The following is a 19,908-nucleotide window of genomic DNA, read 5'->3' as shown; positions in this document are numbered from 1 at the left end:
ATGCAGCCCACTTTAAGACAACCTGATATGCAAATATACATACTTAAAACCTAAACTAGTATATGATCAGCAGTGCTCCCAAAACTTTTAGTTCCAGTTTCTTTTAATATTTGCATGTTTTATGATCTTACACACAAGTCTGTAGGAGTATGTATACAAATTAAAGTGAAGTGAAGTGATAGACACTTACCCTAAGTATTCCCTGTTATACTTCTGCCCACATCCTGGATAAACTAGACTCCAAACTGCTCAATGCAGGCACCTTTCCCAACGTTTAAGAGTGAGCACCTGTTTTACACTGAATGAGGAATTCTCTCTGGTGAAAAGAAACTTCGGTTTCTAGGGAATTCAGAATTTCAAAAGGTTTCTCTGGTTTGTAGGGTACTCTGTTTACTCAGAATTCAAGGTTCATGAAATGCCTTTCACTTATTTCTATCTCTTCTGATCTCAACTCTTTGCTCCTCTCCTTCTCCTTAGACATTAAGGCTTCACAAGCCTTTCTTTCCCAGACTCTTCAAAGGCGCTGGTATGTTCGAATGAGCACCCACTGGACTTGTTCTGCCAGGGAGAGAGTATATAAATTACCATCCAGGGCTCTCACTCAGTATGTAAATGGTACCTGGAATTTGGCGCCACTCACTGTGGCAATTTAAAACATGAGCCTCGATAGGATGGGTCATAAAATCATGTGGATGCACAAGCTTTCTTTGCATCAGCAGTTACCACAATGACCTCCATATGCATCGATCAAACTGACCCATTACGATATTCAAATTTTTTTTGTCAACAGACTAGTGACCACTAAGAAATGGATTAACTTTCAGACAGATGATCTCCTCTCATGATCTTAGTGACCCAAACTTAGCCTAGCTATTATCATTTGTTGAGCGAAACCAACTCAACTAGCTGAAGCCGAACGGATTGATTATAATCAATCTTAAATGAGTGACTAGACTAAACCTAGAGACATTGGTAAAGACAGAGTGTGACTTTTGGGCTCAGTGTACTGGTTTTTGCTTTTCTTCCCTGCTTTTTTACATGAAGAACACCCGTATTCCATTAGAAAGTCACCACAAGCCTATGAATGAAAGCCTTTTCTCCCCTCTCCTCCTAAAAAGGATTAACACTAGATTCAACTAAGCAGTGAAGCAAAAGACCACGCTGCTTTAATCAGCTCCTGCTGTCACTAACTTTATTAAAGGGAGCGTTGAGCCTTCCATGGAAGTCATCAGAATCTTGAGAGCACCAAGGCATTATGTGCTCCACCTTCTGAGCCACTCACCCCAGGGAAGCGCCGGTGGCATTCTAAGGGCTCTGTACTTGACCATGTTTCAGTCAACATTTTTATCAGTGACTTGGACAAAGACATTTCAAATAAGCGTTCATACCAGGTTGGAAGCAACAGCTAATAGAGATGCTAGATGGCAGTTGCATGGGGAAGGCTGAATTGCCTGCCCTTGGGTCTTATGCTTAGAACTGGGGTCACCATCGACTGCTATGCCCCATTACTTTGAAAAAACATAGATAAAACAGGGGGGACCTACACTGGTTGAAAGGCCCTGGACCCAAAGAACTCTAAGGACAGCTCTGATGAAAGCCAGTCCTGACTGGTCCGAAAGATGGACTAAAATAGTCGTCCTCAAGCCAAGGAGTGTTTCTGTATGTGACGCTTTTGGTAATGACAATGATTAGAGTTGGTTACTAACATTTAAAGGGAAGGGACTGGGGATGTTAAATATCTTGCAATGCACAGGACAGTCCCAGTGAAGAAAGAGTCTTCCCAAACTGTCATTTGTGACCCCCACTGAGAAATACTGGGTTGCAACAAACAAAACAATTTTTAATAGAAATAAATATAAAATTCTACATTATTGGTTACGCAATCAATTGCACAAGGACAGGACAGGACAGGGGATATGCGGCTTAAATGCAGTTCAACAGGAGACAACAGAACGAGGAAACTGCTAAAGGGTTAACGTGATGTTGACAGCATTTCAGTGTCCAGATCAAGGGAGTAATGAGCCAGGAAGTCTGCATGAGCTATACTGGGCACCACCAAGTTATAGGGGACACTAGGGAAGTGAAGCTCTCTAGTACAGGACGACTAGAAAGGTGAAGGGTGTGGAAACCGTAAGATAAAAGAGCAGCAGTGGAAATAACTGGATGTGTTACAGGGCAGAAGGCTGACTAAAGGAAAACTGGAGAGCTAGTTAATGGCTCTCACACAAAGGACTGAGTTGTAGGGGCTGGAAGGCTGAGAAGTAGCAGGGGCAACGAAGCAGGGCCTCTTGACCATCAGTGTTGGCCACCTGACTGCAAAGAACTGACATTGTCACCCTTCAAGCAGGGGCTGAGTGACTTTTTGGCAGTGAGACTAGATAACCTCCAAAGGACCCTTCCTTCCAACCTTCTATGATTCTGGCAGGTTATGTGATCTACTTTCTCAGGAGGCTTCTTTCCTTTCTCAGGAGAAACAATTGGCTATTCTTACTGCTCAGCGCGTAGTCTTGACTTTCAAAAGAAAACCGTTTTCTTGCCCTCCTATGATTCTGTGACTCTAATAATCTTGATACCTAATTATCAATATGTATAATGCAACTTCAGCTGGAGGAGAAAACGAGGAGCAGCTGTCAAAGTAAAAGTGAAATTTACTATCTGGAGACCACCTGGCTCAGGAATAGGCCATCTCTGTTTCCTTAATTTTTAGCCACCCCCCAGTATAAGATGACTATCGTGCCTCTTTGATGTCGATATGTAATGAGTAGAAATAGCAATTTTTCTATACAGCGTTTCGTTTAGGCAAATATGCTGATCTGGGGTCACATCACTGGCCAATCTGGAATGCTTGTTCTGACACTGATTCATTCCTGTTGCAGTAATGTCACTTGAAGGCGGTCCACAGTAAAAGAAAGTGCAACACAACCTATGTGGCTGAGCTTAAATAATTATCTCAGATTGAGACTAATGATCTATACTGATAATTGAACTATGCAAAGCGTACTTGGCTTGAGATGGTCTCTGCTAGACACCTTTGGTTTTAATATTTAGGAAGTATGAGTGTGTATTAATGCCTGGTTTTTTGCTCTCATTCTATAAAAATGAATTCACAGATACAAGCCAGAAGTGCCCACCTATTAAAGGACCTGAGGTAGGCACAAATCTTAATAACTCTTCTGGTCTAGCTTGACCGTTGAGCTACTCCCAGGAAAGATATAGAATTTAAAACCATCATTCATCTGGGGTAGATGTTATTTCTGTCCTTCCCTCTAGATCAAAGATATACACTGGGTCATTCTGGACAAATCTACTCTCAAGCCTGATGTAGAAAAATCTGCCGAGTGGCAGCCCTGTGGTTTAAGCCTTGAAATGTACATTCAATCCACGTAACACACATGATGGGAGCTAAAATCTGAGCTGAGGGTTTAATTCCAATGTTGATAAAGTATCCAAGTAAACTCTACATTACTTAATTCAGTTGATTTTCACAATATCAAACAGCATACGCAAGTTTCAAAAATACTTAGCAGTTCCTCGGCTGAGTTTTTGTTAAGTTGAATTGAACTCTGGAGGTAAAACTTGCAAAAATTAATGGGTTTTTTTGGAACAGCAATTTCTGTTCCTCTTGATTTAGTTTTGTTTTCTATTAGTAGGAGAGAAATCAGTTCTTCAAATGCAAATCCCAAATTTGGCTCTGAAATTTCACGCTATCCCTTTTTAGCTTTAAGTCTACCCTCTCTAGGGATTTCCCTTAGGCAGGCAGAAGAGTGAAGATCTATCTTTTGTGACATTCTAGTCAATCGGCAATCCATTATAATCGTTCTTTAAGGCTCAGGCCATTACTCCTTGAATAGGTGACAAAGCTCTGGCCAACTAAAATGAAGCCCATTACTACAGGATATATGAGATGAGATTGGAGACGTGCCATAAGGAGGTTTAGGTTGCTTTAAAACCAAGCTTCTTCCTCCCTCTGTCTTTTGGCCCACTCAGTAGCAAAAGGCTGCCTGATGTGGGGTTACCTCAATTTTTATAGACTGTTAATAATAAAGACAGCTTTCCAGTGGCCTATAAATCCATGTGCTTGAAAGCTAAATCTTCCCAGTCATTTAAATTTGCCAGGAAGGTTGCTATAATGTTCTTCATCTCTCAGAGAATATATTGTAGAACCTGGAGTAATCATCATCACGTAGAAACTGCTAATTATTTTTGCCTTTAGAACAAAATGATACGCAAGTGTGGCCGAGAATACAGGCAGACACAAAGGCAGCCAAGCTTCTGTGCATATAGTGCATGTAGAGCATGAACATACACATCACAAGGAGAAGAATTAATGGGCTCGCCATGATCCCTATTAGTTCCGGGACACGTTTCCCTGGGTGCTCCTGAGATGACCCTAATATCACCCAGTGCACTGGGACCTTCACTCCCCTTGCTCCTCCCAGCTCCGTAACCTTGGTTTGAAAATCACTATCCCCTTCCTCCTTGCAACGTCTAACCTAACCATACCCACTACCATCATACCCCTGCAAACCCATGCAAGGAATTGTGCCCTTTCCATCTCAAGGGGATGCTGAGAAGGCCACAGCCAGGGCAGGCTGGAGGACGGGGGCCATAGGACCTGGCTGCAGCCTCCAGTGACCACATTCCACTTTCTGGTTCACCAAAGAGGACTGGGCATGGGGCAGACTCAATCCACGTGGAGTCTGCGTTCCACGGCCCTGAAACTCTTGGGCGACATTATACCTTTTCTTCGCTGCTGATGTTTCGGGTGGATGTTCTCCAGGTGATTGAGGGAATGGGGTCTCCTGAGGCTTCACAGGTAAGTGTGACCTGTTCCTCTAGTTCCATGGCAGTCTGGTTCTCTACGTAGGTGATTTTGGGTTTTGCTGAAAAGACAGAACACTTCCATGAGTTTGACATTTTTTTAGCTTTCCAGGTTTGAATTATAAAGGCACCATTCAACAAAGGTTATCAACTTATTAATCATAAGGCCCTATTCTAGGTGTTGTACGAGTTAACGAGCTGAACCCCCCCCCCCAGAAGCTTACAATGGAGCAGGCATATGACGACACCAAAGTGACAGTGTTATTACGTCCCGTATGGGGAGAGTGTAGAGGGTGGCGGTGCAGGAGGCCTGAGCAGAGGAAGAGCTCTCTTCTGGCTGAGCCTTCATGAGGAGACAGTTTTGGGGCCGTCTTTGGGGCTGGGTTGTGAGATTTTCGGTACATGGAACTTTGGGTGGACACGGAGTCATTCCGAGTATAGAAAGGCACGTGAATGAAAGCAAAGAAGCAAGAATGTGTGGAGAGAGGGTGGGGAAGAGAGCAGAGCGTCAGGGTCTGCGTGTCTGTGCCTCAAAGCAGTGGGAGACAGTGCTGGACCCAGGCAGAGAGCATCTTGATGGCCCGGTTACAACTCTGGCTTGAATTTTATCCCCTGCCTGGTGGAGACCCACAGACAGTGTTTAGTCAGAGGAATGAAATGCTCATTTGTATTAAAGGAAGGTTAATCTAGGCAAAATTGAAGATGGAGAAAACCTGAAGGTGGGAAAACCAACCTGGAAGCCCTGGCATTGCCCCAGATGTGATGTAATACAATCCTGAACGTCCTCTCGGGGGTGGGTGGGGGGAATGGAGGAGAAAAGGCAGCTTCAAGAGAGATGCTGAAGGAGGGCTTTACAGGAAGTGGAAGCGAACAGAGGGCAAGTAGAGATGGGAAGAATCCAAAGAAGAAATTAGGAGTCCAAATGACCCTGAGATTCTTAATACCTAGGAGGGTTGTGTTAGCATTAACTCAAGTAAGGAAACGTGGTGGGTGACTCACTGGGGGCTGGGGAGTGGGCTGGGGCTTGGGAATAAGATGAGTTGAGATGAGCTCATTTCCCAAATTTTTGGGGCAATGCAAGAAAGCACAAGCATTCGAAAGCTGAGTTTAAATGTAAAAACATTAGAGAAAATTGAATTTTCCCAATTTAAAACAATTATCCTCTGAAATCACTATACTCTGAAATCCATCGAAGAGAAAAGATAATACTGCACAAATATAACTTATTTCACTAATAGAGAAGAAGGCCAGGCTAGATAAACAAACAAACAATAAATAAATCAGAATTATGCATAACTTTTGAAAGAATTACATTTCCTTTATATTCAAATTCATACAGTAACTCCAAGTAGACTATTAAAACTACTGCCTATTTATATATCCTCCAAGTTGAGGGCTTAATTGTGTTTTAATAAACAGAAACCAATGATGGAGCTGTGCATTTTCTGTAGCAAATATCTGCTTCTATATAAGTTGACTCATTTAGTTCAAATATTCTCCTACAGTTAATCTGTACTAATGGCCTGCTGATAGCAAATCCTTTTTTAAAAAATAAATAATTAATTAATTAATTTTGGAGGGCTGTGCTGGGTCTTCGCTGAGGTGCGTGGGCTTCTCTAGTTAGTGGTGCTCAGGCTCCAGAGTGCTGGCGGGCTCAGTAGTTGTGGTGCGTGGCTTAGTTTCCCCGCGGCATGTAGGATCTTAGTTCCCCAACCATGGATCGAACCCGCGTACCCTGCACTGGAAGGCGGATTCTTGACCACTGGACCACCAGGGAAATCTCCGCAAATTTTTTTTTTTTTTGAAACGTATTTTATTGTGGTAAAAGTCACATAATATAAAGCATACTATTTTAACTATACAGTTCATTGGCACTAAGTACATTCACATTGTTGTACAACTCTCAGTTATCCATCTCCCAGATTTTTCACTTTTCTAAACTGAGACTCTGTCATTAAATGCTAACTCCCTATTCCCCCTCCATACCTCCTACCCTCCAGCCCCTGGCATCTACCAACGTACTTTCTGACTCTATGAGATTCCACTTACACGAGGTACCTAGAATAGCAAATCCTTTTTGATGGCTAGCACCCAGGCACATCTCAATCCAATGTGGTCAAATGATTACAAATTTGAACTGATGGAGCCCACATGAGTGAGGTTTTCCCACAGGAAGGTTCTGTGTCTGTCTTGATGAATAGAACTTTCAAGGAGGTTATAACTCATATTGGACGGAGTAAGTGTTAAGTGTGTTGAACAGAAGGTTTTAGAGAGGTAAAATGAAAGTTGCATTTCTCTACTGTTAAAATCACAGATTGAAAAGTTAAAAAATCAGCCAAACAACTGAATTCACTGAACTGACAGTTGGTCTGGGGTCTGGAGGCAGCCACAGGAAGGCTGACTTTCTGGCCTCTTGGAACCTACATGGACATTGTGATCCAGACAGTGTTTGCTGACCTTGTCCCACTCCACAGTGCTTTGTCCTGGCAGCAAAAGGTTAGCAGAAGACAGACAAGGGCCAGTTAACATCTATTAATAATATCTGGTCTTGGTGACTCCATTTCCCAGATGGTTATAAAGGCTACACTGTGTAAGTCTTTGCACAAGGCAAAATATATTCTTGTTAAAAACATGATCAACAATGGCTAATTTTGTATGGGCTACAGAGGCTGTTAGAAGGAAGGCAAGCTTCTCGCTGGTAACTTATTCCTTTCTGCACTTCAGAAGCAATGCTATTGTTGGAGCTAACTGAAGGCTTAGAATGCTGCCTTGGAAATAGGATAGCAATACCATTTATTGTCCAGACTGGGGCATTCTGGAGAGTTAAAGCCATGCTCTGAATAATGACTCTGGGACGATGGGCTTCACTGAGCAGACAGGGACAGATGTGGGGTCATCCTGCTAAAGAAAGCTTCCTTCCTTCCGAGCACCAGCATCTAGAAGAACCTCTCCAGGTTTCTTCTGTGGATGGTATGTGCACCATACCGTGCTCGGCCCTCGTGACTTTGGATCCCTGTTTTGTTCTCTACCTGCCGCCATGGGACTTAATGCCTTAGAATGTTCCATTGCACCTCTCCCCACGGACCCTCCTGTGAGCACAGCTGTCTTTGTGAGTTTTCTAAGCATGCTTGCTCTCTCCATCCAGCACATCCATGGCTCTGCACCCGGCCACTGAGGGCCAGACTTGTGTACTCTAACTCCAATCCAGGGTCCTGCAAGGCCAAGGAGGGCTCCAGGGCCCCTGCTTCCCTGCACTGAGGTGTTGGGCATGACAGGGTACCCCTTCGTTCCAGAGCCTGTTTGTCCTTTGCTGTAGCTCACAAGGGCTGCTTTGGTCCTAAGGGGTCAGCTGAGCAAAGCTTCTGCCCACTGGTGAACTTGCCTCAGACCACAGTACCACGAGGCCTCAAGAGCATTCGTACGAGCATACTAAGAATCTGTGGAGACAAAAATACTTCTTCAGCAGGACCCAGGGGAGGCGAGCAATGGAAATTCACTGCCAAGTTTAAAGGAAGGGAGGATGAGCTTAGTAAAAGAGCTTCTGGCTGATAACTAGGGCAGTGCATGCTAGAACACATCCCTTTCTTGGGAAAAAATGGTATTACTTAGGATAATTACGATAGTCCCTAATTTAGGTATGTCTCTTACACACTAATTGCGAGCCCTTCTTGAAGCCACAGTTCTGAGAACTTCTTTACTATCTAAGCTACAGGCTTCTTTCCTCCTCTGAACTCTGCTGCTTCTGGGGAACCTACCCCATTTCTCCCCAAATGCTGGTTCCCGATGGCAAGGCAGAAGGCAAAGGAGAGGGAAAAAGGGGCTGATGAAAGATGAAGTCCCAACTAGCTAGCCCATCCCCACCCGGCTCCCAGGCCTTAGTACCAATCTCCAAAATCCATGGGGAGGCAAGAAGGATGAGGAGAGAAAGGAGGTCAGGAATGTGAAATGAAGAGAGAAAGGAGGGTATACATGGGGTACCAGGTTGCTCCAAGGAGACCATGTGAACTCTCCTCAGGGTGTTACAGAGGAGGATGGGGCCCAGATTAGAGGTGGATGGGGCCCGGAGGATGGGGTGCCTATGATCCTTTTACCTGTCTCTGCAGGAGTCGGCCCACATCTCCTTGTTTGCTCTACTGGGCTGCCTAATGAACATTCTCCCAGCTGCAGTCTTGGGAGAGAACTGTGGTAGTGGAGTGAGAGAGAGAGAGAGAGAGAGAGAGAGAGAGAGGGAGAGTGAGAGAGAGAGAGAGAGAGTGTGTGAGAGCGAGACAGTGTGTGAGTGTGTGCATGATAGAGTGTGTATGAGAGTGTGTGTGAGAGTGTGTGTGTAAGAGAGTATGTGTGAGTGTGTGTGAGAGAGGGAGTGTGTGTGTGAGAGCGTGTGTGTGTATATGAGAGTGTGTGTGTATGAGTGTGTGTGTGTGTGTGTGAGAGAGAGAGAGAGAGAGAGAGAGAGAGAGAGAGAGAGAGAGAGAGAGAGAGAGAGAGAGAGAGAGAGAGAGAGAGAGAGAGAGAGAGAGAGAGAGAGAGAGAGAGAGAGAGAGAGAGAGAGAGAGAGAGAGAGAGAGAGAGAGAGAGAGAGAGAGAGAGAGAGAGAGAGAGAGAGAGAGAGAGAGAGAGAGAGAGAGAGAGAGAGAGAGAGAGAGAGAGAGAGAGAGAGAGAGAGAGAGAGAGAGAGAGAGAGAGAGAGAGAGAGAGAGAGAGAGAGAGAGAGAGAGAGAGAGAGAGAGAGAGAGAGAGAGAGAGAGAGAGAGAGAGAGAGAGAGAGAGAGAGAGAGAGAGAGAGAGAGAGAGAGAGAGAGAGAGAGAGAGAGAGAGAGAGAGAGAGAGAGAGAGAGAGAGAGAGAGAGAGAGAGAGAGAGAGAGAGAGAGAGAGAGAGAGAGAGAGAGAGAGAGAGAGAGAGAGAGAGAGAGAGAGAGAGAGAGAGAGAGAGAGAGAGAGAGGGAGAGAGAGAGTGTGTGTGTGAGAGCGTGTGTGTATATGAGAGTGTGTGTGTATGAGTGTGTGTGTGCGTGTGTGTGTATGAGAGACAGAGTGTGTGTGTGTGTATGAGTGTGTATGAGACAGTGTGTGTGTGAGTGTGTATGGGAGAGTGTGTATGTGAGAGAGAGGGAGTGTGTGTGTGTGTGCGTGAGAGTGTGTATGAGAGTGTGTGTGAGAGTGTGTGTGAAAGAGGGAGTGTGTGAGTGTGTGTGCGTGAGTGGGTGTGTGAGAGTGTGTGTATGTGAGTGTGTGTGTGAGAGAGAGTGTGTGTGTGATGCAGGAGGGAATCTGTGGAGACGGAGGAGGGTGGAAATACAAATCCTGCCGTCCCACAGTTCCTGCATCCTACTTTCCCTGCCTCCTTCCCTGGACTCACCCACCCTCTTCACCTTAGCACAGCCCCACATGGCTCTTGACACTACACATTCCTCCTTCCTGGGGCAGCCATCGCCACCAGAGAGGCCTGGAACAGAAGCCAAGATCTCTTCTTGACCAGCCAAGTTAGAACTGAGTGCACTTCCGTAGAGAAACCACGTAACCCATGGAGGTAAAGGCAGAATCCACTAGTCATTCCATATGGAATTCAGACGTAATATGTGTTAAACTGGGTTTCGTGGAGGAGTGACCACCATTGCTAGCCCAGGGAATGGATGTGAAAGCTTGGGTTTGAGTCCCGGCTCCTTGGGTAGGACACCTAATCTCTCTGCGCTCAATTTCCTCACTTGCAATATGGGGATAAAAATTAAACCTACTTCATAGGACTGTGATGAGGTTAAAAGAGGTCATTTATGGATAGTACTTCACATACAATGTGCTAGGCACATTATACGTGCTCACTTTGTGTTGGGTATTATTACTTTATGGAGCTGATATCTAAAAGAAGTCCCTAAAGACAAGGGAGTACATGTTTCCAGGTTCATCTCCCTGCCACATACATTATGCTTCATTCATATAAAACTAATTATGATTCCCTCATTTATTCAAACACAGGTGTCTATTATATGCCAGGTGATGTTCTAGGCCCTGGGGGTATGCCTGTGAGTGGAGCAGACACAGTCCTCGTTCACAAGTTCACATTCACCACGACATTGACTCTTCCGGCCTCGATGCCTGTGTGGCCTGCCCTGAAAGGCTTGTCCACCTCTCCTGCATCTGGGAAACTCCCACTTGGGAAAAGTATATCATCTTCGAACACTTCTCTAACTTCTGTCACACAGGACCAGAAATCAAATCTTTTCTTATAAAACAATGTGCATATGGCTATTATGAAGTCATTATAATGGGTTGTTAAAAATTTCAGCACTGATTATCTCCGTTAGCCTGTGAACCCGCCGATGGGAACAGTGTATGATATTCATCTTCGTAACCTGGGCAATGGCTGGGCCCACAGCTGGTACTCAAATGTTGTTAACTGACACCACCTATTATAACTTATAGGCTTATATGTTTATGTCCCTTTTTGTGCTTCTCGGGGTCAAAAGACCATATCTTACTCATCTCTGTAGCCCCTCGCCCAGCAACAAGGGCGCTTAGTAAATATTTGTGAAAATTAAGGAATACATTAACAAATGCATCTGTCTTTCATCTAGAAAAACTTAAAATCGGAGTGACTGGGGTAGATAAGTCAGAATCAGAGAAAAGACTGTCAAGAATATTTTCCAAGAAGTTTAGCTTCACTTTCAAGTATGTACAGTTAATTTAGACCAAACTGATAACCTGTTTCTAAGCCCATTAATTAATTGTCATTAACGAGTAAACGGGATTCATCTGTGATAGCGGTTCCAATTGCACATAAACGCTTGGTTTTTCAAAGGTCTGTGTTTACAAACATCAATGAGTTCTCCTTATCAGGCTAAACAAGTGGGTCCCAGGCAGGTTCCCAAAGCGCAGGTGCTGGAACCACCAGGGAGCTGCATGCACCAGGGCTGCCCCTGCGGTGTCTGTACTCTGGCAGCACCACCTACGGTGGACTCGCTTATCTGTGTTTTTAAAAAAGACGCGCAGACAGAGCTGAGAGCCACTAGGTTAAACATCTCTCTGCCACAAATTTGTCAAAGTCAGGTCAAAGTGCATTTCAGCTCTAAATGAACGGAAGTTAACTGAGTTTATAGAGACGAAGTGAGTAGAGCTATGGAGGTTCTTTTCATGACTTTTATGACCCTGCTTCACACAGGCCAGGGAAAGAAGAAATGGAGACAGAGGCAGCCACTCGGTCACTAATATTTAGCAAGGGCCTATTCCGGAGTCTGGTGCTGTTTGGAATGCCAGAGATAAAGTGACGTATAAGAGTGGAGGCAGGAGAAATAACTCCCCAAACCAGTATGTAAATGAGATGAGTTTAGGTACCGAGAAGGGCACTGAAGAAGAGACGGGTGGGGTGAAGATACGGGAGATGCACTGGCCAGAGCAGGGAGGGAAGGAGTAACTGAGAAGCTGGTCTGAGTGATGCACTGACATCTGGATTAGGGATGACACGAGGGCGGCTCACAGGGGATCTGGGGCAATGACATTCCAAGCAGAAGAAGCATCTAGTGTAACAGCCCTGAGACAGAGAACAAGCTTAGTGTGTCTGAGGGAGAAGAAGAGGGCTTCTGGGCTTGGAGAGCTTTAAATGTAGAGCACAGCAGAGGCATGATGAGGTCAGGAAGGGAGCCAGGGGCTAGCTCAGATCTGGCCTCTGTTGACGGCAGGGCGTCTGGATTTTATTCTGGTTGCAATAGGAAGCCACTGGAGGATCTGAAACAGAGCGGTGGCGCTTAAGGTTATTCTAGCTACTGTGAGTGGGAGGGGCTGAAGGGGACCGATGCATGGCTTGGACTAGGGCCGAGGTGGTGAAGCTGGCAAGAAGTGGGGTAGGTTCCCAGGCAGAGTGGACAGGGTCCTGCTGATGGACTGTGTGGGGCAAGCGGAGCTGTGGCAGAGGGGTGACCTTGACCTCCCTGTCCTTACCGAAGACCTTGAGGTGGATGGACGCATCCTGCTCGCCGGCCTTGTTCTCAGCGATGCAGACGTACTCGGCCTCGTCGTTCTTGTCCACCTTCCTGATGGTCAGCTCAGAGCTGTCGTCGCTGAAGAGGTACTTCTCCTCCTCATTCTCTATCTGCTCCCCGTCCCTGCAGGGCACAGAAATGTGAAGGACCGTGATTTGGACTACAGAGCTAAGAGGTTAACTTTTAATTAGTTTCCATAAAACGCGGACCGAGCCCACGCGAAAGACGGAATCTTCACAGAACGTTAAGACGCCAAATTGTACTTCCTCGTGATTCCTCTACCCAAATCTCCAGTTCCGCCCAAGGGCTACAAATTGCGCCCCCCGAAATTCCAAAGAGAACCTCTGGTTCTGCCCCACAAACTGAAAATGAAGGAATCCAATGCACACACAAGGCAAGAGGACCTGACAGAAAAGAATCCATCCTGCACCCAGAGCTGATGCTCCCCAGCCGCCCACCCCTGTTCCCTTGGAACGCCAACGCAGGACAGGCCCCACAAGGTCTCCTTCTCCACTAGTCGGCGATAAAAAGCACGAGCCAGTTTCTTACTTTGTCCAGCTCATGGTGGGTTCTGGGAAGCCTTCAGCATCGCACACCAGGGTGACGGACTGGCCGAGGTTGGCGGTGGCGTTCACTATGCTCTGTCTGGCCTGGACGGTGGGCGGCACTGAAGGAAAGAAGGACTGTCAGGGGTGGCGGGGAAGTCTTGGAAGGACCCGCTGGCCTGGAGAAGAGGCACTTCCGGGAGACCCCAGGTCAGACGGTCAAGAGTCCTGGGCAGCTGCAGTTACTTGTAAGGGATCTAAGTTCAGGTGTGCACTAAATAATTCCTGTAAACTGGATCAATAATTCATCCACAAACGCACATTAGTACTTTTCAACAATACATAGTATTGTTATACATATAACAATATATAATATTGCTTTTCAATAACATAGATTTAGAAGCTATATTAGTATGTTTTGTTCATTTTACAATGGTATTCTATTTACAGTGGCTATTTATCATTATATATTTTCTTAATCAATGCATACCAATCTTACAACTACCATGATTGATGGAACCTGACTTTCAAAAGGGGGCTCTTGGGCTTCCCTGGTGGCACGGCGGTTGAGAGTCCGCCTGCCGATGTAGGGGACGCGGGTTCGTGCCCCAGTCCGGGAGGATCCCACATGCCGCGGAGCGGCTGGGCCCGTGAGCCCTGGCCGCTGCACCTGCGCGTCCGGAGCCTGTGCTCCGCAACGGGAGAGGCCACAACAGTGAGAGGCCCGCGTACCGCAAAAAAAAAAAAAAAAAAAAGCGGGGGGGTGGGCTCTTGATGTTGGAAAAAATTAAAAACTGCTGCTTCTAGGGATTAAATGGTTAAGACCAATTTGAAATGCACCAGCTCACCAAAGAGCGACATTTCTCTGGGACTGTCACAAACAACCCTGTGCACAAACGATTTTTTACCAAAGGAACGAGAGGGGGCGAGTTTGGCAAAAAATATATATCCATATCCAAAGCAATTTAACCATGATTTACTTATTTTCTTAGTACTGACATTTCCTGTAAACATCTTGTAAATGTCAGATCGATTCCGTGGGTGTGTTTATCTGACACTGCAAATTAAGATTAATAAGCCCAGGGACTAGGATTCTGACTGTTCTGAGTCCTGAATTGATTATAATATTTTCTTTGAAGACTGAACCAGAGGACTAACTTAACAGTTACAGTAACCTCAAGGACAGTGAAGGATGAATAAGACTTTACTAGTAAGCATGGGGCAAGTTTCTAGTGTTATAAGATAATGAAGGACATTCCAGAACCGCACTAAAAGTCCCCACAGTTGAGGGAGACCCAAAGACAAGTGTGTTTACAAACAAACAAACAAACAAACAAGGCAGAGGTTAGGGGTGGGCTGTGGGAAGGGGTGGACCCAGTTGCCACGGATGAGCCAAGGTTGTACCCGTGGAGAAAGCAGAACAGATCTCCTCACCATTCACAATGACCTGAATGTCCTTGAAGTTGATCTCCCCACGTGCCAGGATCCTGCCTTCACAGCGGTAAGTGCCCTCATCAGTTTTCTTGATGCCCCGGATCTGGAGGTAGTTGTTGGCCAGGACTATGAATCGGACTAGAAGAGACAAGGCACAGGTTCATCCAAGGATCAGTCAGAGGGCTGGTATCTACAGGCAGGTGGCTGAGCCTTTCCTTCTGCCTGCTATCAGGCTTATGGGGGGGCGGGACCTGGGAGTGGGGAGAGGCTCTAAGCTGCAATAAGAAAATGTGGCCCTGGCTCCAACATAGAGCCAAGGGCAAAAGTCTATTGGAAATCTGTCTTTTTCCTTGGAGAGAAAGTCAAGTGCTTGAACATACAAGCTATAGACATGCAACCTTTGATCTGGAAACGACATGGGGTTTGGGGACACTGGAATCTGAGTTTGGGCTAGAACGCGTCAGAAGCTGGTTCAGTGGCCCAGGGGAAAGGGCAGCTGCCAGGTCTCACCATCTTTTTTCAGGATGACATCTCGGCCTTTGTGTTTCCAGATGATGGTTGGGGGGAGGGAGCTGACCACATCGCACACAATCACGGCATCTTCCCCCTCCCTGAACTCCTGCGGGGTTGGCGCGTTCTTGAACATGAGCTTCTCTGGAAAAGGAACAAGAGGAGAGTGAGGGAAAATGGCTGGTTCTCCCACAAAGATCCTTTTTCACTGGCACCATACTGCTCGGATCCGAGTCCATATATACAGTGGTACCAAAGGGGGTCCGACCCATCACTTGGCCAAAGATGCAGGCAGAGCATCTGGCACAAGGAGGGGAATATATCACCCGTGTTTGGCAAATAGTGTCTATTCAAAGTGCTCAATTTATGACATGTTGTGCAGAAAAGGGTCTACAGAGGGAAAGGATTGTCTTTACCAAGGGTCTTCGCCATGTGCGATGGAGCCAATGAAACACAGTGCACAGGTAAAATGAACCGGTAGAACATTTATTCTACAGCTAATAGGAGGCGCCACCAGTCCTTCCTCGGTCTCCCACTCTGTCTGGCATCCCATCCCCAGCCTGTCTACAGCAGAAAGAATTTTGAAGAACAAAACAGAAGAAAAGCAGGCTTATGGCAATAAATACTGTGACGATCAGTACTGTTCCATTGGCTGTCACCCATCATTACCCTGGCCAACAGGACAGATGCATGATAACAAGGTAATGAGGTGCCAGTGGGAACTACCCGCTCTGAGTGGCACAGAGTGTTCAGATAATAACCCCACACACCCCACCGAGCCTTTGCACTCCATTACCAGCAGGAAAAAGTGAAATAAGAGGGGATAAGCTGAAGTGTACAACGGTCAGTCAGCCCTTGGGGAAGGGAGAGGGGAACCCACCCTAGTCCTCTGGGAATGGTGTAATTTCAGTTTAGAGAATGGAGGCCAGTGGGAGGTAGCTGTGACCAGCATGAACACAGTTGTGAGTTCGGAGTTGGCTGAGGATCATTTAAAAACGTACTGCAGCTCTTAGCTTGATGCAGAAAAGACTTAGGGAAAAGGAGGAAAGGGGCCCTGTCAAGCCCTCAGTGGGTCCTCTACTCCATTCCACTCTCTTTGCTACCCATGTGCCTTCCTAGACAAAGGAGGGAACAGGGAACACAGAAGAAGGAGAAGGGGGAGGATCTTACGGAAGATCTTCACATTGACGGTGGCCTCTGACTCGGTGCCATCCTCTGCAGTGACCACGCACTTGTAAATGCCGGCATCATCGATGTTGGCATTGTAGATGGTGAGGGTGGAAGAAGAGTCATCGTTCCACACCACCGAGATCCGCTGCTGGTTCGGGGTGAGCTTTTCTCCGTTGGGGGAGAACCAGGAGATGTCTTTATCTTTGGCATCTCCTGCCACTAAAGAGGAAGAGATTATTTTCAAATCGCTGATGCTGAAAAGACAACGGCCTCTCCAGGGTGACAGTGGGTACTCAGTAAGAGCTACTAAGCAAGAGCTCATCAGGCTGGATGACAAGGAGGGGGGCGGGGAATGACCGTTGATGTTGGTGGTTTCTGCGTTTAATTGTTATGTCCGTAACAGTATTTGGAAAGAACTCAACAAACACTGGTGCTGGTATTTCTCATAGTGGTCCCATCCCTAGTGAGGGAAGAGAAGAGATATTTATTGGGGACCCACTGTGTGCCAGGCACTAAGCTAGGAGCTTATAACCGCACAGAATGGGGGGCAAAGGGAGTTGTATAGCTCTGATCTGAGCTCAAGGCTAGCTGGTCTGAGCCAACTCGTCAGCTTATTTTCCAGGGCTTAGATTACGGTCTCTTAAGTGCAAGATGAGACGCTGGCTAGTTTTGGAGTGTAGACTCCAACCACTTTCATTCCAGCATCTGTCTGCACAAACTGGCATGACTGTCATTGTAGCACTCCCGTCTCAGAGAGGCAAATGCATCTGCCTAAATGCTGCAAAGAAGGTAGCCAGCATCGCCTCTGCGTCCTTTCCCCAGGCACCTTGGGATACAGCTGCCGAGCTGTCCAGACGCTGAGCTAGAACAAGGGCTCTGGGATCCCCAGACATGGCTTTGCCCTGCCTCTCCGCACAGCACCCTTCCCCAGCCCACACCCCCCGCCCTGCAAAGATGCTTAGTGTGGAAATGAAGCAGCCTTCCTTTCAGGGCCCATCATGTTTTCAATAAATATCGCTATTTGCAAGATGCGCTATGGCTGCACGTCCAGATCATTTCAATTGCTGTAACGAAGGCAAAGCTGGAAGGAACACATCCAGCGGCCACCAGCCACCTCATCTGGTGCAACTCATGACAGCATTTCAAGGCCCCTCCCTGCCGAAAGCGACTTGCTCGATGCCAGTTTACACCTAGCTCAGCTCTTTCCTGGTCCTTTCATGTTCCAAATCCCAGGCATGCCACATACAGAGACTCCAAAGCCTCATAGGAAGCCTTTCCTCCGCAGGACATTTACTGATAATTAGCTGAGCTGTGGAAAGGGGGGCATATTTTCTAAACAAAAGACAAGGATACCAGGTCCAACCAATTCTAAGCTCTGGCTGGGGCAATGGGACAGAATATTGGAATTCGCTAGCGAGCTGGGAAACCCAGGGCAGCAAAAAGAGGTACTGCAAAAGAGGTACTGGTACTCAGTTTTCTTTCAGGCACTCTTTAGGCCTTCTTGGATCTTCCTGCTCTGGGGGATTGTAATAATCCGTACACTGACCCACTGAAGCATTCTTTCTGCACCAGCCCTGCTCTCCAGTGTCATTCATGGGACTCTGGATGTACACAGCGCAGGGGGTCTGGGGGCTGTGCTGACTTCCCTAAGAAAATCCCTAGACCTCCTCCATCACGAAGCAGAAGTCCACACAGCGCATTTCTCTGTCCTGGGGCAGCCTTGGTAAGGGAAGGAAGGGGGTCTGAGCACTTCCCTGGCTCTCTGGTCACTCTGAGAGCCTGCCACAGTGTGACCCGAGATTCCAGGCGTACTGCGATCAGCCGGGTAGACACAGCTGCTGGCTCTGCTCTGAGGGGTGGGTTTCCTGAAATGCGGTGTGACACTTGCCTTGGCATAGGAAGAATTTGGACTCTCCGACGCTGATTTCCCCTTGGCTGGGGACAATATCCACCTGCAGAGAAACTGGAAAAGACAATGTCCACTTTAGACATGCGTTTGGATTTCTGAGACAGAAACCAGAGCTTTGTTTCAAAAACAGTCTCCCTGCTCACATCAAGAAAGAGTGAAGAGAGGTTGTTCGGGTTTTTGAGAACTTGTTACCAGAGTTCCTCATGCCGAGGCCAGGAGTGGACAGGGTCCAGGCCATTCCCTGTTGAATGGGAATATCCTCTATCAGACAGTGCAGGGTCCCCTGGAAGATCTGGGGGTGATCTCTGCGCTAAAGGTTTCTGACCCTTTGAGAAGACTCAGAGTCCTGCTCCAAAGAGCAGCACGTCTGGGATTCACGGCAACAGCAGCCCAGCCAGTTCCATCAACCTGCAGCATCCCCACAGCTGTGTTAAGAGGGAAGCCTGCCGCTCCACAACCCTGCACAGGGTTTCCTGCCACTTCCCCATGCCACGGAGCTTAACCACGACAGGGGAGGATTCAACGTGAAGATCCAAACTGATTTTGAAGCAGGGGATGCCAAACAAACGCTCACCTTACCTCACGACTATAGGACCAATACACCTCTTTGCATAAGAGGAGACAATAATCAAACATCGTCACCCCAAGTCGTCAGTCAACTCTTCTGAAATGCTGGAGTCTGTGCCCTGTGGTCCCTGAATCTCTTGGCTACCACACTGCAATGTTGGAATATCTATACGCTCTACTCCACCCATAAGACAAAATACATTGCACCGGATCTCACAGTTCCCTGTATTCATGGAGTTCCTCGTTGATCTGCTTAGAGCAGATAACTGTTCCTTATGAAAATATACTTTTAGAGTAGGAAAAATGCTGTTATTCATTGGGATTCAACTTCCTTCTGCCTTTCCTCCTCTTAGCTGAAGTAAATCTGCAGGCTAAAAGCTAAGGGACGTTTGGTTCAATGCGTAGCTTCTCAAAGCCGGTACGAAGGAGGGGCCTGGACAAAATAGACCGAGTAATAGAGACTCAGCTAGCCATTCCTTCTAACAGCCATTTTCTCTTCACAGTAGAACGGAGGGAATGCTCGTTGCCATGGTGATAGCCTTGCAGAGCTGCTGTGGGTCTCAGTCTGCTCTCATTTGATGAAGAAGCAACCATGGTTGTGCTCAGTGGAACAGAGGGGTCAAAGGGCCTGCTTGGGCGGGGAAGGGGGAGCATGGGGGCAACTCAGCTATCAGGGGCGCAGCCTTCCTAACTGTCCTACAGACAAAGCAGCCCATGGAAAAACCCAGCAGAGGCTGCAGAGAAAGGGATGGTTCGGTGGGAAAGGAACGGAACAGGGGAGGAGTGAGGGTAATGGTGAGGAATCGGGAACAGGCTGGGAGAGGATCCTGAGGGATCCACTGTGAGAATACGACGTGGGAGTCCAGAGACTTCCAAATGCTGGTTCAGAAGAAATAGTAGAGTGACTGAAGGGCAGCCTGTCTCTCCCTCAGTCAGTTTGCTGCTGCTGACTCATTGGGGCCCGAGAATGGAATTCTT

At 46.9% G+C, this 19,908-nt stretch overlaps 1 protein-coding gene across 1 annotated transcript in view; it reads right to left on the bottom strand.

Annotated features, from left to right (window-relative positions):
- The window catches only part of NCAM1 (neural cell adhesion molecule 1), a 66,416-nt gene extending 47,815 nt beyond the window's left edge, over positions 1-18,601 (bottom strand). Inside the window, exons 1-8 of the mRNA XM_024754269.1 lie at positions 18,556-18,601; positions 18,343-18,417; positions 16,455-16,673; positions 15,285-15,428; positions 14,775-14,912; positions 13,345-13,462; positions 12,755-12,918; positions 4,741-4,883 (exon numbers count right to left, since the gene is read on the bottom strand). Coding sequence (XP_024610037.1) covers positions 4,741-4,883; positions 12,755-12,918; positions 13,345-13,462; positions 14,775-14,912; positions 15,285-15,428; positions 16,455-16,673; positions 18,343-18,417; positions 18,556-18,601 — 1,047 coding nt within the window. The remainder of the gene's footprint in view (positions 1-4,740; positions 4,884-12,754; positions 12,919-13,344; positions 13,463-14,774; positions 14,913-15,284; positions 15,429-16,454; positions 16,674-18,342; positions 18,418-18,555) is intronic.
- Positions 18,602-19,908: the final 1,307 nt, after the last annotated feature.

This window comes from Neophocaena asiaeorientalis, unplaced genomic scaffold (genome assembly GCF_003031525.2).
Source record: "Neophocaena asiaeorientalis asiaeorientalis breed wild unplaced genomic scaffold, Neophocaena_asiaeorientalis_V1.1 scaffold21, whole genome shotgun sequence".
Taxonomy (NCBI): domain Eukaryota; kingdom Metazoa; phylum Chordata; class Mammalia; order Artiodactyla; family Phocoenidae; genus Neophocaena; species Neophocaena asiaeorientalis.
The sequence above is the reverse complement of the archived record's forward strand: the minus strand, read 5'-3'. Positions and strand labels throughout refer to the sequence as shown.